Source organism: Chlorocebus sabaeus, chromosome 3, assembly GCF_047675955.1.
Source record: "Chlorocebus sabaeus isolate Y175 chromosome 3, mChlSab1.0.hap1, whole genome shotgun sequence".
NCBI classification, from domain to species: domain Eukaryota; kingdom Metazoa; phylum Chordata; class Mammalia; order Primates; family Cercopithecidae; genus Chlorocebus; species Chlorocebus sabaeus.
Genome location: NC_132906.1, coordinates 94,652,926 through 94,680,527, shown reverse-complemented (window position 1 = coordinate 94,680,527; position 27,602 = coordinate 94,652,926). Strand labels below are relative to the sequence as shown.

Here is a 27,602-nt window from a genome sequence, read left to right as displayed (position 1 = left end):
TTCTATAAGCAACAATGTACAGGAACATTCTGGAACCTTCCCAAAATGACTATAAGACAAAAAAGCCAATATCTGATTTTCTAAGATAAGTATTTCTCAAGTCACGTGAAAGTAAATACTTCCCAAAATTTTAACGAAGCCAGGACTGAATGTTTAAAGCAGGGTTAAATATCTTTCTTATCTCTAAATGCAATCTCTGAACTTCAAAATAAAATGGGTTCAGTAAATACATGCTCAGGTTTCAGGACATGACTGCCCTGGACGCTGGAGTGCCCATTTCTAGGATGTGGTGTCATGAACTCAGAGGAGACATTCTCAAAGAGAAAGACTTTCTCAGGGCATCCAAGGTGGCAACGCAGGGGAAAAGCATTTCTACTCGGGCTTCCTGTTTCTGAGGCTGCACAAGCCATCGTAAGGTGGTTCGGGAGGGAGGATCAAAGTGCCCACATGATGGCGGAACTCACGACTTCCAGAAGCCCAAATTCCCAAGAGCTCAACATTCTTTTTCTTTAGAGAAACCACAAATGGTACAGAGGTACAAAAGCCAAAGTAAACTGCCTCCTGAATTCCTTCTGTTGCATTTTTGTTAGTTTTTTTCTTTTCAACATTTTATAACAGAATATTTTGAACACACGCAGACAACTGCACAATAAGCTCCACGTTCCATCTTCCACTTCAGCAGTAACCAACAATCTAGTGTCGTCTATTACAGTTCTCTTCGCCCCCTTTCATGTTCCATCTTCCACGTCAGCAGTAACCAACAATCTAGTGTCATCTATTACAGGTCTCTTTGCCCCCTTTCTCCTTCAAATTAAAAAATTTTACTGACTAGAGAAAGCCTATGAGAAAGCCTATGAATTCTGAAATATATTTTGATATTATTGTGAAAAAATTGTACAACTTAAAAATAGTATTTTAAAATATGCTATCTTTTGAGATCTCATCTGGTTTTATCCTATTTTAATACTGATTAGAGGATACAAAGATGGTGATCTCCCTTCTTTGGCGAAGTCAAGCGTCACTTCTTTTCTAAATTCCTACTTCATCTTCCCTTAAGGAAATGCCCTCCTCCACCCATGCATGCAGGTGTGTCGGTTTTTAAACGTGTGTCCTAATAAGACTTGATAAAAACACTTTCCACACACCCCTTGGGCAGCTTGAACATTTTGGTTGATTGTGCCTTATTTTCCCACATTAAAAAATTGTCTAGAAATGGGTGAGACTGTCTCAAAAAAAAAAAAAAAAAAAAAGAAAATATTTTTCTACCGATTAGTTCTGCAGGCTTGTTGGGTCTCTTGTTAATGAACGTCTCAAAGGACTCCTTCATCAGGTTGACGAACCGCTCGTTCTTCTGGAAGCAGACCTCGATCACGTGGTCCACCTTGTCCTTGAAGTCTAGCAGGTCTTGGACCATGTCTTTATCTTTCTCAGGATTGATGACGATCGCTGTCCCAAAAGTCTGCAAAAGCAAATCAATACCAACTCAGCAACATGTTTATAATACCAAACAATATTTTCTCCTGCTATCATATAATCAGGATAGTTTAATATAAATTACTCTTAATAGTAAGCAATAACTTTAAAAGTTTCACAAATTGAATTCACATTTCAAAAATTAAGTGAATGCACTTTTTGATTTTTTTTTTTGAGGCAGGGCCTCACTCTGTAGCCGAGGCTGGAGTGCGGTGGTGCAATCACGGTTCACCACAGCCTTGACCTCCCAAGCTCAAGCAATCCTCCCACCTCAGCCTCCTGAGCAGTTGGTGCTAGAGGCTCAGGTCAGCACATCTGGCCAATCTTTTTAAAGTTTTGTGGAGACGGGGTCATGTTGCCCAGGCTGGTCTCAAACTCCTGGCCTCAAGCAACCATCCCACTGTGATTTCCCGAAGTGCTGGGTTTACAGGCATGAGCCCTGTGCTCGGTGTGAATATACAATTAAACACATGATTAATGCCTTGGTCTTACGATTCTGTTTCTGAGAACTTACAAATGACTGGGAAAATGTCCACTGCTTTTAAAAGAACGTTTACGTGTAAGTTCCTCCAAGACAAGTTAATTCTTATTAATTAAATATACTTCTTGGGACTTCTTAGCTACAGTTTTCCTTCTCCGTCACTTCAAATTATGAAAAGCTCATTTTTCAAGTTTGTATTTTTTTTTTATTTGAGACAGAGTCTTGCTTTGTCACCAGACTGGAGTGCAGTGGCGTGATCTTGGCTCACTGCAACCTCCTCCTGCCGCTTCAAGCGTTTCTCCCAGGTAGCTGGGACTACAGGTGCACACCACTACACCCGGCAAAGTTTTGTACTTTTAGTAGAGTCGGGGTTTCATCATGTTGGCCAGGATGGTCTCGATCTCTTGATCTCATGATCCACCCGCCTTGGCCTCCCAAAGTGGTGGGATTGTAGGCATGAGCCACTGTGCCCAGACTAGTTTGTTTTTTTAATTAAAAAATATTATATTAAACATTCCTAAAAGTGTGTGGCACTAAAAAAGTTAACTATTTGATGACATAAACTACATTTGCTCAAGAGAAACTGAATACAATTATTGGATTTAAAAAATGTGTCTCAATACAATGCACACGTGCACTCACACGTCACACACACACATACGAGGTAGCTGGCTGGTGGAAAGATGCCAACAGAAGGCTGGGCGTAGTGGCTCATGCCTGTAAACCCAGCACTTTGGGAGGCCGAGGCGGGTGGATCACGAGGTCCGGAATTCAAGATCAGCCTGGACAATATGGTGAAACCCCGTCTCTACTAAAAATACAAAAATTAGCCAGGTGTGGTGGCGGGAGCCTGTAATCCCAGCTACTCAGGAGGCTGAGGCAGGGAAATGCTTGAACCCAGGAGGCGGAGGTTGCAGTGAGCTGAGATCACGCCACTGCACTCCAGCCTGGATGACAGAGCAAGACTCTGTTTCAAAAAGAAAAAAAAAAAAAAGATGCCAACAGAAAGGGCACAGACACCCCTGGAGAGGCACGGTGGTGTGTGGCTAGCAGGTGTGGGAGGGACTTACCTCTTACTCTTCATCCTTTGTGCTAACTGCATTTTACAATGATGCACATACACTACAAGGCCCAGCTTTACTTTGATAACGGCATGTGGAGTTGAATGGAAACCACTATTTTGTTATAGCATAACTGCTTATTGCTGACACTCAGGGGTGATGGTCACTCACTGATTTTTATTACCCCGACTGGAAATTGCAAAGGTGAACTTTTCCTAGTTTTTTAGCACATATTCCCATCCCCTGAAGACTATCTCACCGGCAAAAAACCTAAATCTCCAGTAGCTTTATGGCCAATTTAGTGTGACTCAGTTGTAACTTCCAATTCAACATCACCGTACAAGACCTTGTGGGGAGAGGTGCTGTGTGTGCCGGCTTTGCACAGCTGGACTGATATGTGACTTGAGGTCTGATTATCAGCACGTAATGAAAGCAGCACGTAAGCTTTCATTTATCTTTTTTATTTAATGGAAATCTTTATTGAGATAATGAAAGATCTGCATAATAGTAAAAATAGCAAAGCAATCCCAGTATCTTTGTTTTCCATAGTTTCCTCCAATGGCAAGTTCGCAAAACTACAGAACAGTATCTCAACCGGGATACTGACACTGATAACCCCCCAGGTCTTTTTCAGATGGCCCAGTTGACTTGTAACTGAGCTGGGTGTGCACATCTTGACCTCGGCCAAAACCCCAATAGTTCCTGCAGAAGGCTACCTCCTGGGCTTTTCTAACCACACCCCCCACTCCATCCCTACAGCCCGCTCCCTCCCTACTCCCCGCTCCATCCCTACCCCCCGCTCCATCATCCCTACAGCCCGCTCCATCCCTACCCCCCGCTCCATCATCCCTACAGCCCGCTCCATCCCTACTCCCCGCTCCATCCCTACCCCCCACTCCATCCCTACCCCCCGCTCCATCCCTACCCCCCGGTAACTTTCCATCCATATCTAAATTTTGTCACTTCCAGAATGTTACGCAATAACATGTTAAGTATCTGGAATTGGTTTTTTTCTTTTTTTCTCTCAGCATAATTCTCTGGAAATTTTATTTACCTTTTCATTCTGGGATCTAAGAATAGTCACCAGCAAGCAAACACACACACTTCTACTAAATGCTCACCATTTAAGCTGGAAAATTCACGCTAGGCAACTGGCACATGCTGAAAACATGAGTTATCTGTGAAGGGGCCCTGATGTTTGCCTCAGTTCTCCTGTTTCTGTAAGGGGCATCTGGAGAATGGCTTCTCATTATAGAGGGTCTTCAGTAGGTTTCTTGGGCTGGGCAACACTGGCACTCTGGGCAGGCGATTCTCTGCAGTGAGGGATGCCTTGTGCATTCAGCAGCACCCCGGGGCCGCCCAGCAGAGCAAGCAGCGCCGTCTCTGTTCAGACAGCCACAAACGTCTCCACACATCAACAAGTGTCCCCTCGGTGGGGTGGTGCCCTGGGCCGAGAGCCCCTAGTCTTCAGGGAGGTCCTATGTCAGCACCGAGGGGCTGTTCTCCTGGGCAGGACACGTGAAAACTCAGGGCACTGCCCAGGAAGCCACGCTATGATGGGTTGGATCGGGCTTGTCAGGGATGCCAAAGAAATGCTTTCGAAACATGAAAGTGAAAGTTTAAGTAACAAATCCTAAATTTGGTCTGTTAAGAAATAAAGTCTATAAAGCAACCTAATATGCCAAATATATAATAGTTCTCACTGAGCCAAGGGCATGAGGAGATCTTGTCTGACAAGCAGATTTACAAAAATGATTACTTTCAGAAAAATCATGATTTAGAATTAAACCAATATTTATGCTGATGAAGAAGAGCAAAACTGTTGATCTTTAAGTTATACTTTCTACCTGGATGGTGCTAATCACTGCTGGTGTTATCTTAAAAAGCAAATTCACACTGGTGATTGGGAAGCAGATAGAAGACTACCATCCACCCTATCATCTGTGATGAAAATGCCAACCGGCCCTCCAGCAGCCCAGTTCCCTTTGTCAGAGCACTGGGCGTTCTCAGGAGGGGCTCTGCTCCCTGCAGGGAATGCCCGCGCCTGTGGCCTTGAAACCCCGCCAGTACCTTGATGTACTCGCTCCAGTGCTGCAGCAGCGCCTGCTGCCCGCCCCTCACCCGGCTGAACAGCTGGTACATCTGCGCGAGGTCCGGCACTCTGTTCTCATCCAGTAAGTGGTCAAGCCCTGAGATGTGCAGTACACGTCAGCAGAGTACAGCATGGGCAGCATTAACAACAATAACTCAACTAGAACACAGCATGCACAGTAAGAATGCCAATACACCGCTTAGAAACTGGGCGGGTCTACACATCGCTGCCTGTATACGAGCAGGTTGATCTGGTTAAATATCTGAGATGGATCCTATTAGGTGAACCTCATTTTTTCTGAGTATGTTGGAAGATATATTATTTACTTCTTCATGTCACTGAAGCCCTCTTATTTCACTAAAGTTAGCAAGTCAGAAAATCCAGTTTACACCAACTATTTAACCTGGGAGGTTCATGTTCCCAATATACTTCTAATTTAGTCCATCAGCCAGACAATGTAAAAGGACAAGCTATCAAATCTAATTTATAGTGGATTAAATTTATTCACACCTAAACTATAAGAGAAAAATATCATCAGATATTTTGAAGTATTTAACACAGCATTTAAAAAAGTTTTCAGTGTTTTAGATTTTTAATGTTTATAAGGGTTTTCTAAAACCATACCTCAATTAGAAAAACTCTCACAGATTTTCTAAATACTTGCTTTATGGTAACTATCGAGAGGCAGCCAGGTTAAAGCACAAAACAGTGAACAGTCATCCAATTCACAAAGTCTCAGATTCTGCCCACAATGGGCACGATGTCCACACAAACGAGGTGGTTTAAAGATGTGTGCAAACATACGGTGGGGCTACAATTACAATTCTTACCTAGAGTTCCAAACGTTCATTTCTTTCAATTACATTCTGATCTACTGACACAAACTTTTTATACTTTATCTTACTAAAACCCATGTCTTTTTTTTTTTTTTTTTTTGAGATGGAGTCTCCCTCTGTCGCCCAGGCTGGAGTGCAGTGGCCGGATCTCAGCTCACTGAAAGCTCCGCCTCCCGGGTTTAAGCCATTCTCCTGCCTCAGCCTCCCGAGTAGCTGGGACTACAGGTGCCCACCACCTTGCCAGGCTAGTTTTTTGTATTTTTTAGTAGAGACGGGGTTTCACCGTGTTAGCCAGGATGGTCTCCATCTCCTGACCGCGTGATCCGCCCGTCTCGGCCTCCCAAAGTGCTGGGATTACAGGCTTGAGCCACCGCACCCGGCCCTAAAATCCATGTCTTAAGAATTCAAAAAATGTAACTTTTTAATTTTTAAAATACTTCTAATACAATTTAGAGTAAGCTTTTACATATATAATTTATCATTTTCTTTTTTTTTTTTTTTTTTTGAGATGGAGTCTCGCTCTGTCGCCCAGGCTGGGGTGCAGTGGCCAGATCTTAGCTCACTGCAAGCTCCGCCTCCCGGGTTTACGCCATTCTCCTGCCTCAGCCTCCCGAGTAGCTGGGACTACAGGTGCCACCACCTCGCCCGGCTAGTTTTTTGTATTTTTTAGTAGAGACGGAGTTTCACCGTGTTAGCCGGGATGGTTTCGATCTCCTGACCTCGTGATCCGCCCGTCTCGGCCTCCCAAAGTGCTGGGATTACAGGCTTGAGCCACCGCGCCCGGCCAATTTACCATTTTCTTTAAATAATTTTGCTCAACAAAGTATGTACTGGAATAATTTATGCAAATTTCTACTATTTACTTGAAATCTTTTTTCTTTTTTTTTTTTTTTTTTTTTTTTTTGAGACGGAGTCTCGCTCTGTCACCCAGGCTGGAGTGCAGTGGCGCGATCTCGGCTCACTGCAAGCTCCGCCTCCCGGGCTCACGCCATTCTCCTGCCTCAACCTCCAGAGTAGCTGGGACTACAGGCGCCCACCACCGCGCCCGGCTAATTTTTTGTATTTTTAGGAGAGATGGGGTTTCACTGTGGTCTCAATCTCCTGACTTTGTGATCCACCCGCCTCGGCCTCCCAAAGTGCTAGGATTACAGGTGTGAGCCACTGTGCCCGGCCTTTTCTTTTCTTTTTTTTTCTTTTTGAGACAGGCTCTGTTGCTCTGTCACCCAGGGTTTTTTTTTTTTTTTTTTTTTTTGAGACAGGGTCTCTAGCTCTGTCGCCCAGGCTTTTGTAGTTTTGTAGCCTCAACCTGCTGGGCCAAAGTGATCCTCCCACCTCAGCCTCCTGAGTAGATGGTACCCTAGGCATGCACCACCTGTGGCTTTAAAAATTTTTTAATTTTATTTTTTTGGTGGAGACAGGGTTTCTCTTTGTTGTCCAGGCTGGTCTTGAATTCCTGGGCCAAAGTGATACTTGGGCCTCCCAAAGTGCTGATGTCACAGGTATGGGCCACCATGCCTGGCCTTTTTTCTTGTAAAGTGACTCCTTTCAAAAAAACGCCTGACAGAAATTCTGAATGCATTTGTTTTTAGGTGCATAGGTGAAACTACACCAGCTGTGTAGGTTTCAGTATGGAATAAGCAGAAAAACCATAATCAGATTGGACCCATGGCTCTCAACTTACAAGCAATGTGATTTCAGGCACCAATATCTGGCTGTTTTAAGCCCTGGTTTTCTTATTTATAGAAAGGGGATAATGATTTCACAGAATCGTTTTAAAAGATATTTACACCAAGTGTAGCTGTTCGTAACAGGAGACGCTCAATCATGTTAATTCTCCTCCTTTTTGGTTTTGTTCTGGCTGCACTTGTTTTAAGTATCTCATTAGCCATAATGCCATTATCTGACAATGTAGAACCCAAACCAGAATATATTTGAATACCATTTAGGGCATTCTCAAAATTAAACTTTAAGGTTTCCAAAGGCTTGAAAAAAATCTTGTATTTTCCAAATACATTAAAATGACTTTTAGAAGGTAACATTGTTTCAAACAGTAACACTGAAATGTCACAATAAGTACTAAAGTGTTACAAAGGTTAGACTGCTCATTATAATTTCCACAGAATTTAGCACACTTTAAAGCCTAGAAATAAAAGCAATAAAACAAAGATCGAGGTGAAGACATCAGCATCCATTTTAAAGGTGCAGGCTGCTAGAAGCCATCTTCCTGCTGTGGCCAGCACTCGGGGAGAAGTGGACGTTAAGGCCGTCCAGTCAGCACAAGAACACATGCCCTTCTCCAGAAAATCAGGAGAAAAGTGTACTCTGCTTAAGCAGACCACCTAGGCGATAGTTCATCTAACATTAAGATGCACGAAGTCCGCAGGTGAGTGAAGCCTCACGAAAATCTAACAGCCTGAACAGCTCCCTGAGTCCCCTACATCCAAGTGTGCATGAAGAATGGTTGGACACATGCGATAAGTCTGCTCAGGGAGCTGCATCAGGCTCGCTGCACCCAGGTTTCAGCATGTGTGTGGTACAGAAGGCCCCCGGGCCTTCCCGCCACTGGGGTTTTAGCAGCGAATGTAGTTCCCCTAGGTGCCTTCTCTTCTTTCTCTGATTTTTTTTCTCCTGTGGATGGCTAACATGTTCATTAGAAAATAAGTTTAATGACGATCTTATGAAAATAACAAACATCCTAACATTGCTATTTGTAATGCTCCCTTTACTTTCCTAATGAATTAAGGATAATTGTTCAGTTTAATTTGCACAAGAGCTAGGAAATCTACCTTTCTGAAGAATTGCTGTTAAATGTTCTCCTAACAGCTGTTTCTCCACACAAGCAATCAGTGGTTTCCTACATAAGGCAAAGAGAATAAGCGTTAGAAATAAAGTTTAAAGAAGAGACTGGTTCTCTATAAAAGATGGGGGCATTTGTCTACGACAGATGTAGTCTAGAGGCAATCAGAAACGGAAGGTAAAGGGCATTTCCTCATGCAAATGGATGACTCCTGTTGCTAATAACTCTGAAGGAAGCACTTTCTAAAAACCCCCTACTGAACAGCATAAACAGGCCCACAGGCAGGCCCAGGGAAGCAGGGACGCATCTGTTTTATTCCAAGGATTGCTAATTTCAGCCATCTTCCCAAGCTTTCATTTCTAGTTTATAAAGAACGTTTTAACCTACCATCTTATGGAGAAGGGCAGAGCCGACATTCCGCCTCCTGCTTCCCACACGAGCAGAAAGGGCTGAGGGAGGCTGTGTGTGACCTGCACACCCTGGTTGTGGGGCTTCGCTGTGGCTGCCGCTCTCTCCACCATCTCCCCCGGACTTCCCTGGCTGCTGCTTCCTAGTCTCCTGGGGGCTGCTTTCCTGCTCCCAGTTGGATGGAAGCACCACATGGCCCCTGAGCCGCCCTGTCTGGCTCGAGATTTTGGATTTCCCACAGCCTCCTCCAACTCCACACGTCGGAGTGACCACATCTCTTCTCCTGCGTGCTCTGTTTTCGTGCTGGATTCTGTCATAATCCTGTCCCTTTCCTTCATCCGGCCTGCCCCTTTCCTTACCTTGTTGAGTCCAGTTCTGCACATTGTATCATTTTCATCTCCCTTCCTGTTTTCTCTGCTGAGTCCTACCAAGTCCTGTTCTGTACAGCTGTACATTTTATCATTCCCTACTGGGGACCAGTTCTGCACACTGTATCATTTTCTTTTTTTTTTCTTTTTTTTGAGATGGAGTCTCGCTCTGCCGCCCAGGCTGGAGCGCAGTGGCCGGATCTCAGCTCACTGCAAGCTCCACCTCCCAGATTCACACCATTCTCCTGCCTCAGCCTCCTGTGTAGCTGGGACTACAGGCCCCCGCCACCATGCCCGGCTAATTTTTTGTATTTTTACTAAGATAGGGTTTCACTGGTTTAGCCAGGATGATCTCGATCTCCTGACCTTGTGATCCACCCACCTTAGCCTCCCAAAGTGCTGGGATTACAGGCGTGAGACACCACACCCGGCTGCACACTGTATCATTTTCATTTCTCTCCCTTGCTGTCCCCTCTGCCCCTGTTCTTGCCTCCCATCACATGGACATTCTGTGCCTGATACGCACACTTACATAATCTCAACCTTTTTGTTTCCCTAGCTACTCATCAACCTCAGGTTTGCAGGAAAAAAACATTAGAAGAAAAGAGAAAATTGTGTGACAGCACCATAAATAAAATTAAAGCCATATAAAATGTGTAACAGAGTGCACAATCAAAATAGCCTAATATTCAGTGATACTCCATTAACATAAACAGCCCATCTCAAAACTCAAAGATGCCAAGTATCTCAGCAAGATTTACTCCCTTGAGACAATAACTTATGACAAGGCACTAGGTAAAAACTGTAATTTGTAAATGCCAAATAAGGACAAATAACAAAGTAAAATATGCTAGGTGCAAAAATACTCTTAGTGCTGAATGAACTGACAGAGACACCCTTTATTTCAATAACCAGCCAGGAGAACCCTCCAGCCCTGGTGAAGACATGAATGCTTGGTGAGCGATCGGTACTTACTGTGTGCCGTGGTCCAAGTAAGTGATCACTCTGTCGCCTTCTTCCTCTAAACGTTTACTTACATGGTTAAGATATTCTGGAACCTTCCAAACAAAACAAACGTATCAGTAACAAAAAGACTGTCAACATTATCCAAGAGATTGAAATTTTATTTTCCTTATATGTAATTTAAAAAAAAAGCAGAATATGTATTCAAGCCAAATATTAACACAGATTAACAGGAAGGGAGAGGGAGGATGCAAGTGTGTTGGGGGGACATGGAGAAAGGATCCTGAGATTAACATCCACCCTAGAACAGGGCCCAGGCTGCACTTCTCTTTCGTCCCTGCTCACCACTAAGTTTTGGGGTCTGTGCACACCCTCCTCCCATCCCCAGGGCCCACAGGGAGCTGAGCAGCACTTGGTAGGAGGGTGAGGTGCTAAATGGCAACCCTGCCCCGCACAGATGGGTCAGCAAAAGTAAGTCAACAAGCTGGCTGTCCATCTGGGGAACCAAACAACACGGTGGCAGGAGACCTCAAAGTACACCCATGTTTCCCAAGACAGTGCAGGAAAGGCCTGAGGCTCTGCCGGGGTAGCTGCAGCCGGGCTCAGTATCTGACATGAAACTTCCTCTCCAAAGCCAGAATGAAGGAACCAATGGCCAGGGCCAATTCTGGGCAGTAGCACGTGCCATTTGGGTGACAGTCTATGTGGCAGTTTCCTTTATGATTTTGCTCTGGTATCTGGAAAAGTGGTTAAGTTTTTTGGGTTCCTATTACTACTATATGTTTTTTCACATGGCTTTTTTTGGGAAAATTTTTTGCAGTGCTTCACACAAATAAAAAATTTTATCATCTGTATTTTTCATTTTTAAGGTGTATGTTTTTATCGTTTTGCTTAAATTTGAGTTATTTTACTTATTTCAGAAACGATCTGACAGATTTTTACTTGTGGGGGGAGTGCAATAGTTTCTAAGTTAACATAAACGAAATTCTTAGTATACTAAGAATGAAGCTCATTACTGGGGATTCTGGCAAGATTGCAGCTTTCAGAAGATTTTCAATGAAACATCTGTGTGTGTGTGAAAAGGCAAACACGAGGAAAGTCCTCCCAGATGCTCATCTGCAGAAACGAAGCCAGGGGATTCGGAAGCATCCCATCATCTCACCTCTCTTTCCTGCATTAACCTTTGGCCTTCGGCAGCATATAAGCAGTTAGTCTCTTCCAAAAATTTCAGTTCAAATGAGTCTTTATACACCTAAGAAATGAGCAGAGTTATTGACCAATTTCAGTAAAGGAAACTATCTTTTCAAGGGCTAACAAATCCCAGTTTCTGACGGGGCAGGCTGCCATGACCTGAACTTGGAGCTGCCTGTGGCCACCCAGCTGGCCAGCTGCACTGTCCTTCCCAAAACAGCCAGGCAGACCCTCTTCTCTTCTTTTCCTACGGTGCCTTGGGGTCATATTGCACTAAAGAACTTCACCCTTTGTCTTTTGTGTGTGTTGCTAACATTTTCCCTGAATATGTCATCTGGTTTTGTCTCTGTTTGTGGTATATTTTCCATGAAAAAGATGCATTTTACGTAGTGATATTGATCCATCTTCCCTTTTGTGGCACCTGGTGTGGTGTTAGCTTGAGATCCATTCCCCTCCTAGGGATTTTAAAGACTCTTCTACCTTCAACAAACACTTTAGGATTTCATTGTTTAACATCTTTGGTACAACCATTTATTCTGATGCAAGTAGCTGGGCAGGTGCCCAGGTATCTTCTGCACAGGCAGCACTCACCTGCAGGTCGGACAGCATGCCCAGCAGGCTCCGCAGCAGGCTCCGGTCCACGGCCTCGCCGCTCCTCTCGCGCTCGATCAGCAGCAGGATTCCATCAATGGTTTTACTTTGAACCATTTTATCACTAATAATATGGGTCCTAAACAGTTCTAATCCCATATCCCTGTATAGACAGTAAGAAACAATACATTTTAGTTTCGCTTTTTAGAAGTTATGGGTGTATCTCCAGCTATGCTACTCAATATCATCCAAAAAATGTGAAGTTGCTAATTCTCTACATCTAGGTGCTAAGAATTTCTTTTTAAAAACTTCTGTTTTTTGGCCAGTCTAGCGTGCCTTGTCTGCTCCGTGTCCTTGGAGGTACTGCTAGGCCAAGTATGCCACTGACAACAAAATTGGTATCATGCAATCTGCTGGCGGAAGCCCGGGGTTCTTGCCACCTTCCTGGTGAGCGAGCGGAGATGCTCAGTCGGGTACCACGACCCTGCCTGCCCCACCTGCCCTGCCCGCCACCATCTGCAACAGCCCTCAGGGTACACTCTCTTCCCAATGTCCTCTGCGGAGCACGTCCCAGCAGCTTCCCTTCTCCAAGCCCTGGGAGCTCTCCTACCAAATGTTTGCTGCTTTCCCAAGAGAAGGTGACACACGGCTTTCAGAGTTCATCGCAGTCCTCAGCTCACGGCCTGAGGAATGTTATTCAGCTGCTAGTGACCGTCCACAAAACCCATGTTGGGGGTTCTGTGCTTTGCTTCAACACTCCTGCTGCCCTCAATGGCCAAGTACTCCATTAAGGAGGGGCCAAAAATACAGATGCTGGGCTCCAGCCAGAAATCCTGAATTGGCACCTGAGGACAGGAGTGGTGCTGGTGGTGGCAGCAGCAGTAATACAGTGGTGGGCAGGTGGTGGTGGCAGTAGTAATAGCGGTGGTGGCGGTGGCAGCAGCAGTAATACAGTGGTGGGCAGGTGGTGGTGGCAGTAGTAATAGCGGCGGTGGCGGTGACGGCAGCAGTAATGGTGGGTGGATAGTGGTGGCAGTAGAAACAGTGGTAGGTGGGTGTTGGCGGTGGCAGTAATAATAATATGAATTATGGTGGCAGTGGTGGCGGCAGCCGCAGTGGTGCGTGCCACAGAGGTGTGCAGAGGGCCCTGGGAGTCACTCGGTGGTGGAGACACGCACCGCCCTTGACTGCCCACCACACTGCCACAGGCATCCTGTTGCTCCCAGGCCTGCTGCACACCAGGTCTTCTGTGCACTTCTCCACAGCAGGGGCAGGAAGGTGCAATGGCCAGACTTGTGGCTCGAGGCAGCTGCCTGGGTTTGAATGTTGGCCCTACTACTTGCTAGCTGTGTGACCCTGGGCAAGGAGCTTCACGTCTCTGTGCCTTTCCTTCCTTAACTGTAAAATGGGGATCAGACGCTATTAGCTCCTGCCTGTGAAGCCCTTGGGGCAGTGCCAGGCAGGCAGCCAGTGCTTAGAAACGCTTCGGTCTCCACTTCTGTGACTCTCCACCCTGCCACAGGGATCTTCTCTTCAAAACCACCATCTCAGCTAAAAACCCTTCAGGGCCCTCATCAGCTCCACCCCTCCCCACCTGCCCAGGCCCCACATGGGCTTCTTCCGGTCATGCTGCTGTCCTAGCCATCAGCGGCAGGAGATACTCGGCTTTGAACTTACTGCTTCCTTCCTTCCACTCTTTCTTTCTTAGCTGCCTGACCACCCTTGCTCATTCCCCAAAGCACAGGCCAAGGTTGACCCTCAGTCCTCCTCCCCATCCCAGAGATGGACAAAGTACGTCCTCACCACGCATTGCCCACACACACCTCAACCAGGATTCTTGTTGTACTGATGCTCACATTCGGGTTTTTAGCCTCTTGTGGTAGACTGGAGGTGGTATCATTTATTCTATTCTATAAACGATGTTTGTAGTTTGTATGACAGTTATGGTATAAACTATGTTTACAAATTAAGAGTTTAGTGTTGGGCATGGTGGTTCACACAAGTAATTCCAGCACTTTGGGAGGCTGAGGTGGGAGGACTGCTTGAGGCCAGGGGTTTGAGACCAGCCTGGGCAACATAGTGAGATCCTGGCTCTACAAAAAAATTTTTAGAAGTTAGTTGGATGTGGTGGTGCGTGCCTATAGTCCCAGCTACAGGGGAGGCCAAGGCAGGAGGATCACTTGAGCCAAGGAGTTTGAGGCTGCAGTGAGTTATGACTGCACCACTGCACTCCAGCCTGGGTAACAGAGTGAGACCCTGTCTCTAAAAATAATAATAATAATTTTTGAAAAGCATTTAGACTATGGGCCGGACAATCCAGGTAGGGCAAGTTATTTCAACTTATGTGCCTTAGTTTGTATAAAAGGGGAGTTACAATGGCCATGCCATAGAGCTGTTCTAGGGATTAAATACATTAGTAGGAAACAGTCCCTTGCACAGAGTAAATGCTAAATAAGCTACTATGATCACTTTTATTATCTCCATTGTTTCCCGGAACACAGGCTGTCCTTTCTGTCAGCGTCTGCCTTCTCGTAGACTACGCGGATGTCTGCTAGGAGACGTGTGGGGGTTCCACCAGGAAGTTAGAGGGGCAAATGGCATTAAGGGAGCTTCAACAAGGACAGGGTGTCCAAAATTGCACAGATATTGTATAAAATAAGGACAAAAAATGCTTGCTGGATTTGGTAACTTGCAGGTCACTGACATCTCAGACAAGAGCAATCTCTACATGCCGAAGGCAGAAATCACACTGCTTTGGGTCAGTGTGCCCAGTGGGTGGGGGTAGGAAAAGCAGGCACATTTTAAAGAACTTGGGTTTAAAGGTCATGAGAAGGCACAACATCACTTTTATGTTTGAATGTGAGAAGAATGAAACACTCCATTAACAGAGAACAAGACCAATTAGACGGCGAACAGAGAACAAGACAAATCAGACGGTGAGACGGACACAGCTTTTGTCCAAGGTCAGCTTGTAGGAGGCAGCAGGACTCAGCACATGGAGTGGTCACAGGACACATGGGGGTCAGCAGATGACATGCAGGGGTCAGTGGCTGTGAATGCTGCTGAGGAGGGGCCCCAGAACCCCTAGTGTATACAGTCCCCGAAAGATGACGGATGATGAGTGCTGTCTATGTGCTCAGGAGGCCAGGAGGCTGAGCAAGCCATTCCACAGGGGCCACGCAGCCTCAGGGCTATGACCCCATGGGCAGCAGGCAGTCTCTCAGAGTTTCGACTGCAGTGCTGGAAAGAGCTGCTCCAGGCTCAAACTCCAGTTGTCAGAGAGAAACCAAGGCCCTCTGTTTCCACCCTCATGACCAAAGTCAGCCGCCTGTCCCAGCTTCCTGCTCTACTCCTCGCTGCTGGCCAGGCACCTGGTGTTTCAAGGCTAAGACCCACCTGGACTCCTACGTTCACATTAATGATTTTGGCTGAAGAAAGGAAGGCACAAGTAATCACACACACTTTACCATCTTAGCCTGCCGAAGACACAAATGGGATGGAAGGCATCAGCCGCAGCGAAGACGCAGCTCTGCCCTGTGAGGACACTCACCAGATGGAGGGCAGCGTGGAGTTCTGCAGCACATAGGTGCGGTCCAAGAACAGGAAGATGCTTCTAATCATGATCTGACCAGCAGAAAGAAGAACCATTTACTCATGAATTCTACTAGCAGAATATTCAAGATCAGGCCTTTTGGACTCCATGCTAGCTGTCTCAAATCCAACAACTGTTTCCTGATGGAAAGATGCTGTCCACCACGGTCCTCATGTTTGATTTTTTTTCCTAAAGTTAATTGTGTTCCCTTGGTATGTGATTTCCATCTCTAATATCGTAAATCTGATTGTAGGAATTTTAACGCACTTAGCATAAAACGGTATCTTTTTTTTTTTTTTTTAAAGAGATCCTGTGTTCAGGCAAAGCCTAAAGGGTATCTTTTAAATTTGGTCACTTTTTGACTGACGTGGTACATCTTACTTGATTAGGGAGATGCACTAAGCTTTTAAAACCCAAGTTCCTGTTACATGATGAGGCTCCTGGACATGTGTCTCTGACTCTGCGTTACGAGCGAAGTGAGGGGACGCGGATGATGCACTGGCCCTGTCCTGTGCTCCTACCACCGAGCCCACCACCTGGCCGGGGAGACATGTGGACACATCTCACTCAAACCTTCCCAAAGACACTCCGTGGGCTCTAGCAGCTGCCAGGTACCTGGCCCAGAAAAGACACACACCCATCGTCTCCTACTTGTCTCATTTAGAAAACGAAAGATTTCAACCTATTTAGGAAAGCTATTAATACGGTCTTTTCTCTCACTTAAGTAATTAACAGCCAGCTCACACCAAAATGTACACATGAAGTCAAGTCAAAGCTAAGACATCTACAAAGCCTAAGACGTTGGTTGTGCAGTTACAGTAAAGACCTGAGATTCAGGCTTGATTTTCTGGAGTAAGTTGTGCTTAAAGAGACATTTAGAGACCCACTCAGGCATTGAAGAATCCTGTCACCACTGCGGACTCTGACTGTGGACCTGAAGGCCAAGAGGGTCAGCAGTGCCCTCCCACAAGAGCTGAGTTCACCTTCCCTGCTTTTCTCATTGTGCTGTTCACCCATAGCACTGAACACAGACAGAACTTCTACGTCTCAGCTCTCAATCATGTGGGTGAGGGAAGATGGATGAAGTCATGTTTTGATAAAAACATTGCTTACCATTTGTCTGCAGTGGTCCTGCCAGCATGTGTTAATCTTCTTTAAGAATAAAACACTATCTAGTGAGTCTGTACAGACCTGCTAAGGAAAACTTTAAAAACGCTGGCCAATTTAATTATTACAATTTTTCTTTCTTTTTTTGAGGTGGAGTCTTGCTCTGTCGCTCAGGCTGGAGTGCACTGGTGCGATCTCAGCTCACTGCAGCACAGCCTCTGCCTCCCAGGTTCAAATGATTCTCCTGCCTCAGCCTCCTGAGTAGCTGGGATTATAGGCATGTGCCACCAAGCTCAGCTAATTTTTTGTATTTTTAGTAGAGACAGGGTTTCACCATGTTGGTCAGGCTGATCTTGAACTCCTGACCTTGTGATCCACTGGCCTCAGCCTCCCACAGTGCTGGGATTACAGGCATGAGCCACCGCACTTGGCTATTATTACAATTTTAACCCCTTAATTTCAGCTGCTTTCTCCACTGAATACTACACATCATTTAGTAATCGGAATACTGAAAGAATATTAGTCTTGAATGTTCATGTACCCCAAAATTCACAGGCCGAAACTCTAACGCCACGGTAATGGTGCCAGGAGGCAGGGCCTCTGGGAAGTGATAAGGTCATGAGAGTGGACAAACCTCAAGAATGGGGTTATGAAAGAGACCCCAGAGAGCTCCCCTGCCTCTTCCACCACACAAGGATGCAGTGGGACGGTGCTGGCTATCAACCAGGAAGCAGGGCCCCACTAGATATGGAATCTGCCAGTGCCTCGACCCTGGGCCTCCAGCCTCCAGAGCTGTGAGCAACAGACTCCTGCTGTCGATGAGTCAGTCTACGGTGTTTCATCACAGCAGCCCCAGTGGGCTAAGACACACCAGAAGTTCAATCATGGATCTCCGTATCTCATCACCGATGTGCACTCAGCCTGCCGGCGCCGCCTTCTCTTCCCACGGCCCCCGCTCCCTTTCCAGCCTCCCTTCATTCTCTGCTTCCTTCACCGCCAGACACTTTCAAGTCCCTGCTGGCAGAAACACGCCCAGGCCACAGGTGCCCTGGGGCTAGGTGGCCGGACAAAAGGCCCCACTTCACAAAAGGCAGCCACTCAATATATTCCCACGGGGGCTCCTGGAGATGGGGACTGGCATGGTAAGAGTCAGCCACAAGGACTATTTTTTAAAAATTAAAAGAGACGGCACCTCACTATATTCCTAGGCTGGTCTTGAAAGCGTGGTCTTAGTTAATCCTCCTGTCTCAGTCTCCCAAAGTGCCAGGATTACAGGTGTGAGTCAGTGTGCCCAGCCTGTCACAATGTGAGGCCGGACAGGAAAATGGCTCAGGTTTAACTTTCGGCCTCGATGAAAACTGACATGAACTCTCATCCACGCATCAAATTAGGAACACTGTTACCCTGACTCTTTTTTTTTTTGAGACGGAATCTCGCTCTGTCGCCCAGGCTAGAGTGCAGTGGCATGATCTTGGCTCACTGCAAGCTCTGCTTCCCAGGTTCATGCCATTCTCCTGCCTCAGCCTCCCAAGTAGCTGGGACTACAGGTGCCCGCCACCACACCTGGCTAATTTTTTCTGCTTTTTAGTAGAGTCGGGGTTTCACTGTGTTAGCCAGGATGGTCTCGATCTCCTGACCTCATGATCCGCCTGCCTTGGCCTCCCAAAGTGCTGGGATTACAGGCGTGAGCCACCACACCGGGCCTACCTTGACTCTTAGAATGTATATTTTTAGGAAAAGGCCCAAAAAGTAGTTTAGGACAAAGAAACCAGAATATGGGCTCCTAGAGCAAGTGGCCTGGCATCCCTCAGGTTCATGCAAAGCTGAGAATCATAAATGACTATAAACTGCTTTATTGTTTACGAAACACTCTTCACGTCCACTCTCACTGAAAATCTCCTAAACCTCGTGGTGCAGGTATTGTTCCCTTGTACGGATTAAATGTACAAAATAGCTTGTCAAAGTGGATAGAACATGGACTTCCTACGTTTAACCCTTGATCCACCACCTGTCAGCAACACGATACTGGCCAAGCCAAAGGACTTCTCCAGGTCTGTTTCTGCCATGCAGCGAGACACCACACACTCAGAGCCGACGTGAGGCGGTGACAACACCCTCACACGAGACACCACACACTCAGAGCCGACGTGAGGCGGTGACAACACCCTCACACGAGACACCACACACTCAGAGCCGACGTGAGGCGGTGACAACACCCTCACATGAGACACCACACACTCAGAGCCGAGGTGAGGCGGTGACAACACCCTCACACTCAGAGCCGAGGTGAGGCGGTGACAACACCCTCACACTCAGAGCCGAGGTGAGGCGGTGACAACACCCTCACACGAGACACCACACACTCAGAGCCGACGTGAGGCGGTGACAACACCCTCACACGAGACACCACACACTCAGAGCCTAGGTGAGGCAGTGACAACACCCTCACACTCAGAGCCGAGGTGAGGCGGTGACAACACCCTCACACACAGAGAGGAGGAAAAACACATCAGTCAAGCAGGGTGCACAAATCAGACAGAGCTGGAGGGTGGCAAAGAGTGGCCTGACAAGGAAAGAGTGCCAGGGAGGGTAGGGTGCCAGGCAGAGCCTGAGGAGGAACAGACGGTGCTGAGGACAGCCAAGGGGCTCCCGGGGGGTCTGAATCCTTGTCACACCAGGAAGTGCTGTGACCACAGCTACAGGGGCCTAAGACAGCTCACTCTATTTTCTCTTGAGGCTTTGCTGAATTCTCAGAGAGCACTGCCAGAAAATTAAAAATAGACAGTTACAGCAAAGACCTAATGGCTGAATGGTTAACAGGTTCCTCTGGAAGTACTCTTTTAAAATTGCTCAAAATTGTAATGGCTCATTATATTAGGAATCTACAGAAACAGTCTGGAAAAAACAAACAAAAAACCTGTCCCAAGTACATTTGGACAGGCTTCAAGGAGCCTCAACAGCCATCCTGCAGCTCTGACTCCAGGAGGACCTCCCCGCAAGCCTCTGCCGGCAGGCAGGTCACGCCAGCCGAAGGGTAGCTTTGTTTCTGGATGAGGGTGCACAGATCCTTTAAACTTCATGGGGTTAAACTGACGCCAGTCAATCTGACACCACTGGGCAGCTCAGGTGTTGTGAAGATAGAGTTCCACATGGGGCAGTATCTTGTTAAGATGGAAAGTCCAACATAAAGTGTTCATTAAATGAGAAATACTTTCTCTAAAATAGTTCTGTAAAATCAATATAGATCCTCAATCAAAATTTTTTTTGTTTTTACCCACAGAAAAAAGTACAAAATGGTAAGCTAAAATCACAGCGTGGCATTTACTAAGTAAACTCTGGCCTTCTAAACATCAAAATCAATTCCAGATTCTAGGATATAACAAATAGTCACAATGCTGTGCAAGTAATTCTAGGACGTGAGACATACAGATACAGTAAGAGTCTGTCAATAGTGTATTCTCGAGATAGGTTCTTCAGCAACCATATTTTTTCTCATTACAGAAAAGGGCCAATCTTCGTTAAAGGATTTATACAGCCTACTGAGATGAGTTAGGCAGGTCTTCAAACAGCAAACAACATCCAACAGCGGAAATGCTTACACCATAGGAAAAACCTGCCTATCATATCTGTAATGAAAAAGAAAAAGAAAGCAAAAGACGATGCTTCTGTTGGGGCAGAAGAGGGACACATGCATTTTCTATGCTTGGTTGTCTGCTTCTGCAGTTCCAGGAACAAGGCCCACCTGCTGCCTCTACCCACAGACAGACCACCAGAGGACAGCCCTAGGCCGACCGTCATTCATCCACACAGCTCATGAAGGCAGGCATGCTGTTTTGCCTCCTTTGATCTGGCCGAGCCCTAACAGGGTTCTCTTGGGCTTTCGGCTCTTCATCTAGAAAATATGGCCAATAAAGGTACCTACAGCTCAGGGTGCTGTGAGACAAAGTGATTTATGAATGTGCAGAGCTTGGCCTACTGCCAGCAAGTGCTCCGTACACAGTATCTGGTCAAGTGAGAACAGGCACAAAGTCTTTCTAAGGAAAGACAAAGCATGCTGTTGCCAGTGCGGATCATAAGGGCACGCTCAAGAGGCAACTGGAGTTTTGCGACTTCCCCAACAGCCAAGGGTCCCTGCTCACTCCCGTGCCCCTCCCTACTGCTGACCACACTGCTCTCACGGGGTCCACCACTGCCTGGCACTCTGTGGCTGACCAGAGCTGCAATGCTGTCAAGGTGAACCAGGGGAAGGAAAACATGAGTTTCATCTACTGTTATCTACAGATTAGATTCTGAGGACAGTTGGCCTGACATTTTTGAAGAGCTCCTGGTGCCCATGCAGCCTGGCTGGGTGGCACGTGGTCCTGCAGCAGCATGTGGTGTGGGTTCTGCAGCAGCTGCCTCTGGCTGAGAGTGTGTATGAGTGCATGGGTACAAAAGGCCTTTATTTTGGGGAAGGGACGTCACCAAGGGCAGGTATCTATTTTGAAAGGGACAGCTAAGTGCAGAATTTATCAAACACGTGAGACAAGAAAATGGACATGGTAAACGAAGAAGATGGTAGTGAATGACTCAATTCCACAAAAGCCCTCTTTCTACCTGTGCATCTGATGGGCTTCATCTATAATCTAATATTAGCATACAATCAAAATATAACTGGCACATAACATTACTTAAATCTGGCCGGGCGTGGTGGCTCACGCCTGTAATTCCAACACTTTGGGAGGCCGAGGCCGAGGCCGGCAGAAAACCCAAGATTGGGAGTTCGAGACCAGCCTGACCAACATGTAGAAACTCCATTTCTACTGAAAATACAAAATTAGCCGGGCATGGTGGCACATTCCTGTAATCCCAGCTACTCGGGAGGCTGAAGCAGGAGAATCGCTTGAACCCAGGAAGTGGAGGTTGCAGTGAGCCAAGATTGCGCCATTGCACTCCAGCCTGGGCAATTAAGAGTGAAACTCTCGTCTCAAAACAACAACACGTTACTTAAATCTTAGAAAGTAGAGTTACTTGAAGTACTGGAATATCCCAGAGGCAAAGGAAATCTGACTATGCAGACCTTGGAATACTCCCTGCCGCATGGTATCATCTGCCAACAGATTAACATTTCGCCATGAGACTGGGCTGGGTCAGAACTCTCTTCCAGCAGAAACAAGCTCTTTGAGAGCAGGACCCATGCCATTCACGCCTGTCCCTGGTCCCCAATGCACAGTGCTGAGTTGGACAGAAACACTCACCCCACCTTTACTAGGTTAATGTACGAATGTAGCCTAAAAGCCTTCATCACAGAACCTGCCACTTCCTGGTCTCATCATCCCTTCAGACTCTACTTACCAGTCACTAAGCCGGTTGCCATATTAAACTTGCCCCTCGATTCCCACCAGGTGACCCTCCTCTCACCTCCCTGACACCAGCCCTCAGCCACCTTCTCTGATGGCTCTGATCTTTTTCTTTTTAGAGATGGGGGTCTTGCTCGGTTGCTCAGGCTGGAGTGCAGTGGTGCAACCTCAGCTCACTGCAATCTCGGCCTCCTGGGCTCAAGCAATCCTCCCACCTCAGCCTCCAGGGCAGCTGGGACCACAAGTGTGAACCACACACCCGACTAATTGTCGTTGAGGCTGCTCTTGAGCTCTTGGGCTCAACTGACCCTCCTGCCTTGGCCTCCCAAAATGCAGTGCTGAGATTAGAGGCGCGAGCCACTGCATCTGGCCACTCTGCTCATTTTTCCTGGGCATCTCATCCATATCTGGATCCAGTGGATCTGTGTCTCCAGCCCCAAATGCACAACAGGTATCTCTACCTGAGTGACTCCTCACCTCCTTCCAAATCAACGTGACCAAGACAGACCCTCTCTGCCTCAATCCGTGTCTGGTTGATCCTTCCACAGCAGTCAGATCCTTTTCCTCTGAACTGTAACAGGTTTGCTGGCAGGATGCTGCCATTCCACTCCGTGGTTTTGCTGCCCAGTCAAACCACTGTGGTGTGAACCACTTCTTGGTTCAACAAAGGTTCCTCCACAATTCAGCATCCACCTTTCCCTCGTTTTTCCCTCTAGGGATCCTGTCAGTGGTCAACTCTCCCACATCCAGCAGCATACCTGGCTCTTCCACCCAGTAAGCTTCCTTAGCGCCAGGGCTGCCCATGCTGCTCCCCGGCCTGTGCCACCTTGGCATCCCACAGTGCCTGCCACTTCCTCATCCATCCTTTAGGACTTGGCCCAGACATCACTTCACCCCTGCAATGCTCCCCTACCCAGGTGCGCTGGCTGCTCTTTTTTTTTTTTTTTTTTTTTGAGACAGAGTCTCGCTCTGTTGCCCAGGCTGGAGTGCAGTGGCTGGATCTCAGCTCGCTGCAAGCTCCGCCTCCCGGGTTTACGCCATTCTTCCGCCTCAGACTCCCGTGTAGCTGGGACTACAGGCGCCCACCACGACGCCCGGCTAGTTTTTTGTATTTTTTAGTAGAGACGGGGTTTCACTGTATTAGCCAGGATGGTCTCGATCTCCTGACCTCGTGATCCGCCCGTCTCGGCCTCCCAAAGTGCTGGGATTACAGGCTTGAGCCACCGCGCCCGGCCCCTGGCTGCTCTTTCTTTAGGTGCCAGGAGCTTATCTGAACCTTTGAAAACCCTTATCACAAGCCGGGCGCGGTAGCTCACACCTGTAATCCCAGCACTTTGGGAGGCTGAGGCGGGTGGATCACGAGGTCAGAAGTTCGTGGCCAACGTGGTGAAACCCCGTCTCTACTGAAAATACAAAAATTAGCTGGGCGTGGTGGTGGGCGCCTGTAATCCCAGCTACTGGGGAGGCTGAAGCAGGAGAATGGCTTGAAGCCAGGAGGCGGAAGTGCAGTGAGCCGAGATCGTGCCACTGCTCTCCAGCCTGGGTGACAGAGCAAGACTCCGTCTCACACACAAAAAAACCCCTTATCACAGCACTGCGTAAATGCTTATCCTGATGCTTCTGCCACCTCCATTTGGGTTTAAGCACCAAAGGGACAGAATCCCATCCTGCTCAGATTATTTTCCCAGGGCCCGGCATTATACCTAGCACATGACAGATACTTAAAAACATGTGCCGACCCAATGAAAGGCTGTGGTGTGCTGGTCTATACGCAAACTTATCTCATCACTCTGCCAGAGTGACCTCTGTGAACAATCTAATTCTGGTTTCTTGCTTAAAAAACCTGTGAGGACTCTGGGATACTCACAGACTGAAGTTCAACTCCTTGATAGTAACCACAAAGATTCAAATTCAATCTGCAACTTAGCAGCACAGCCTAAGGGCCACGGCTTCTCTGGAGTTCTAGCTGTGCCCTGCTGCTCGGGGTTTCCAGAGCACCCTTCACCTTCCGGTGCCACATCCACAGGAGCGGGGATCCTCCCCATGCTTCAGGAGGGTCTCCTCTGGGAGGCTCTGCCCCAGTTGCTTCACATGCCACCATTCCTGGCCTGGCTGGCACAGTTCTCAACTCAAGATGTCTCATGACTAATAAGGGCACTTAATATGGTAGCATTTTCTTCTTTCGCCTTTAAGGAACCAAATGATAATTTTTGTAATCCTAGTTTTGCCACCGCGCCAGGGAAGTACAGTAATTCCCCTGCCTCTCCCATAGGCCTGCGACGTCTTGGAAGGTAGAAATCAGGCACAGCGGTCGCTTTCCATTTGGCGGTGCCGGTACAGCAGGTAGAAAGCAAGTGCTTGTGCACTGAGTGAACTGATGGCACATTAGTCAACCCACAGAGTAGGAGTAACTGGCAGAAGGATCATTTGATCAGGTAATCAAATAGTAGTTTTCAAGTAAATGGGGACTGCAACTAGGGTAGGAACAATTATCACCTACTGACTCTCACAAATGCCTAAGTCTTTGGGAGAAGGCTTGGGCATCTGCTAAAGGCCTCCCCCAAGCCTAGGAGTCAGGCCACTTTTTGGATGGAAACATCTGGAACATGGGTTCCTGGAAGCGCACTGCTGAGCCGTGGCACTGGGGCGGGGCCTGCTTCTGTGCGCCCTCACAGGCGCCTCCTGAGATAAGGTGTACTTTGGCCAGGTTCCAAAAGGTTGTGTGTAGTCACTCATCTCTTGAACTACCTCATGATTTTTAGGAAAGGGCTTTGCTGGAAAACACTGCAGGGCGTACTTACAGAAGCCAGCACGACAGAGCTGGAACTGACCTCACTCACCGTCTGTGGGGGGTGCTATGGAGATTGTCTAAACAGAGACCTCTCACCCTGCATTTCAGCTTCCCTGTCACGTGCTTCAGCTTCAGCAACACCAACTGCTGCAGCTTCCCTGAGGGTCCTTCCAATGAACTCAGAACGGTTTAGTTTCCCAAGATGAGGGAAACAGGGGAGCAGAAGTTTCCCTGAATTAGAAGAACACTTAGAAGTAAGCAAACACAAACCACCTAATTTTACATATGAAGAAACGGAGGCCTAGAAAAGTACAGCCACAAGTAGATTTCTGCAATAATAAACTCTACTTTCTAATTTCTACCCAATGAGACACATGGATAGCTACAGTAATGGGAGCAGGTTAGGGAATGAGATTGAGTCCAGATTAAAAAATTTTCTATAGGATGCCAAGGAGCCCAGAAACTCCCCTGTAGACGTCTAAGTCACAGCTGGTGTGGCAGCAGAATTCTGAGATGCTCCTGCCTGTCCCCACGTGCAGGATGCTTCACATGCACTGTGAAGGAGCCTGTCAATACGAAGGTCATCATTCTCTGACTGGGTCACAGGTTACCTCACATAAGACCCCATCTCAGCAGGTCAGATTCTCCTGCTGGTCTAGAAGCAGAAAATAGTCAGGCAAGGACTTGTGCATGTGGAGCTGAGAGCGACACCGACCAACACAGGACAGAAGGCCCCAGGGCCCTCAGTCCCACAACCACAGGAACTGCCTTCCGCCAACTGCCCGCCTTCCACCAACTGCCTGCCCGTGCTAGCAAAGACCTCAGGTGAGGCCGCAGCCTGGCTGACACCTTGACTTTGTCCATGAGACTGAGCACAGAATCCACTGAATCCCGCCTGGCCTCCTGACAGACACAGCTGTGAGCTGATAAGCCAGTGTCTCCGTACGTCGCCAAGTTGATGGGACTTTGCTGCCTATCACAGAAAGCCAATGCAGACGGTATTTATTAGAATAAAGGATACTTGAACTTTTAAGACACTTTTCAGAACGTTTCCTAAACACTCAACCATACCCAATAAGTGAGCATGGCTTCCCTTTAATTCAGATCAGCAAAACAATTGAAGGTAAATCTCGCTTAAAAACCTACCATTCTGAGTCACGAAATAAAAGAGAACTTTAAAATCTATTGCCTTAATATTAAGGATACTCATTAGTTCTTTATCATAATAATGTTCAGTTTTGAAAGACTTAATGAATAGAAACTTTATGAACCAAAAAAAGGATATTCTCTAAACGGAAGGATCTGTGCCTGGACGTGGTCTTCACAGGCCTGACGTAGTTGCTTGTACAGCATTGGGGAGACTTTGTGAGAACAGAGATTTTCCACAGCCTGTGAACAAAAGGGGTACATCAATTCTTCAGTATGAACAACAGATTGGTTCACAAAACAACCCTGTTGTTAATACAGCTGTAATCATAACAAAAAGGCACCCCACACCCTACCCCAGTACTTCGGGAATCTACAAATAAATTATTTATTATGGCTAAGTTTAGGGCACTTCTCGTTGGAACACTGCAGTGCAGTCACAGTTGGCACGGGGGTAGGTAACAACAGTTAATGTGGGCACGTTGCACCTGCTGGACTCGGCTCCCAGGCGGCTGGCCCTGCCACTCCTGAGTGTCTACGGTGCCTAGTCTCTGGGGACTCCACCACAGGTTTCATCCCCACAGGCTTGTTTCTGGGCGCTCCGATTCCTCAGTCTGAGGTGGGGGTCAATGCAGTGTGTGTGTGTGTTTAAGTTCACCTTGATGATTACAAAGTGAAATCAGGGCTAGAGAACCAAGAAAACCTTTTCCCTCAGTGACCACCTTCCCTTCAGGAAGGAGAACAACAGGCTGGGGCTCCAGTTCCCCTCACGCTCCCCAGGGCAGTGATTCGGTCCAAACTGAGCCTCTTCTGGGTGACACTGGCCAGACTACATTGTTTCCTATTTATTTTTCTGTAGGCTAGATGTGTAATTCACTTCAGTTTTTTTCTTAAGAAACTTTTTTTTTTCTATGAACAACCCTAGTAAAATAAGAAATCTTTTTTTTTTTTGAGTTGGAGTCTTGTTCTGTTGCCCAGACTGGAGTGCAATGGCAGGATCTTGGCTCACTGCAACCTCCACCTCCTGGGTTCAAGCGATTCTCTTGCCTCAGCCTCCCGAGTAGCTGGGATTATACGTGCTCGCCACCACACCCGGGTAATTTTTGTATTTTCAGTAGAGGAAGGGTTTCACCATGTTGGCCAGGCTGGTCTCAAATGCCTGACCTCAGGTGATTTACCTGTCTTGGCCCCCCACAGAGCTGGGATTACGGGTGTGAGCCACTGTGAGCCACTCCGCCTAGCTGACACCATTTTTTGAGGCAGAAAAACTTTTCTCACAATATTTTTACCCACCTCAAAGAAACAATGCTTGTACATTCTTATCGGTTCTAATGAAATTTCCTAGCCAGGCACAGTGGCTCACGAG

General features: G+C 47.1%; 1 protein-coding gene across 2 annotated transcripts in view; it reads right to left on the bottom strand.

Moving 5' to 3' along the window:
* The window catches only part of CUL4A (cullin 4A), a 56,198-nt gene that overhangs the window by 18,862 nt on the left and 9,734 nt on the right, over window positions 1-27,602 (bottom strand). For both annotated transcript variants that reach the window (XM_007960978.3, XM_007960977.3), the window contains exons 3-11: window positions 26,376-26,479; window positions 16,967-17,036; window positions 15,812-15,885; window positions 12,262-12,424; window positions 11,642-11,731; window positions 10,492-10,574; window positions 8,730-8,797; window positions 5,086-5,204; window positions 1,267-1,459 (exon numbers count right to left, since the gene is read on the bottom strand). In XM_007960978.3, the coding sequence (XP_007959169.1) occupies window positions 1,267-1,459; window positions 5,086-5,204; window positions 8,730-8,797; window positions 10,492-10,574; window positions 11,642-11,731; window positions 12,262-12,424; window positions 15,812-15,885; window positions 16,967-17,036; window positions 26,376-26,443 (928 nt within the window). In that variant the 5' untranslated portion in view covers window positions 26,444-26,479. The remainder of the gene's footprint in view (window positions 1-1,266; window positions 1,460-5,085; window positions 5,205-8,729; window positions 8,798-10,491; window positions 10,575-11,641; window positions 11,732-12,261; window positions 12,425-15,811; window positions 15,886-16,966; window positions 17,037-26,375; window positions 26,480-27,602) is intronic.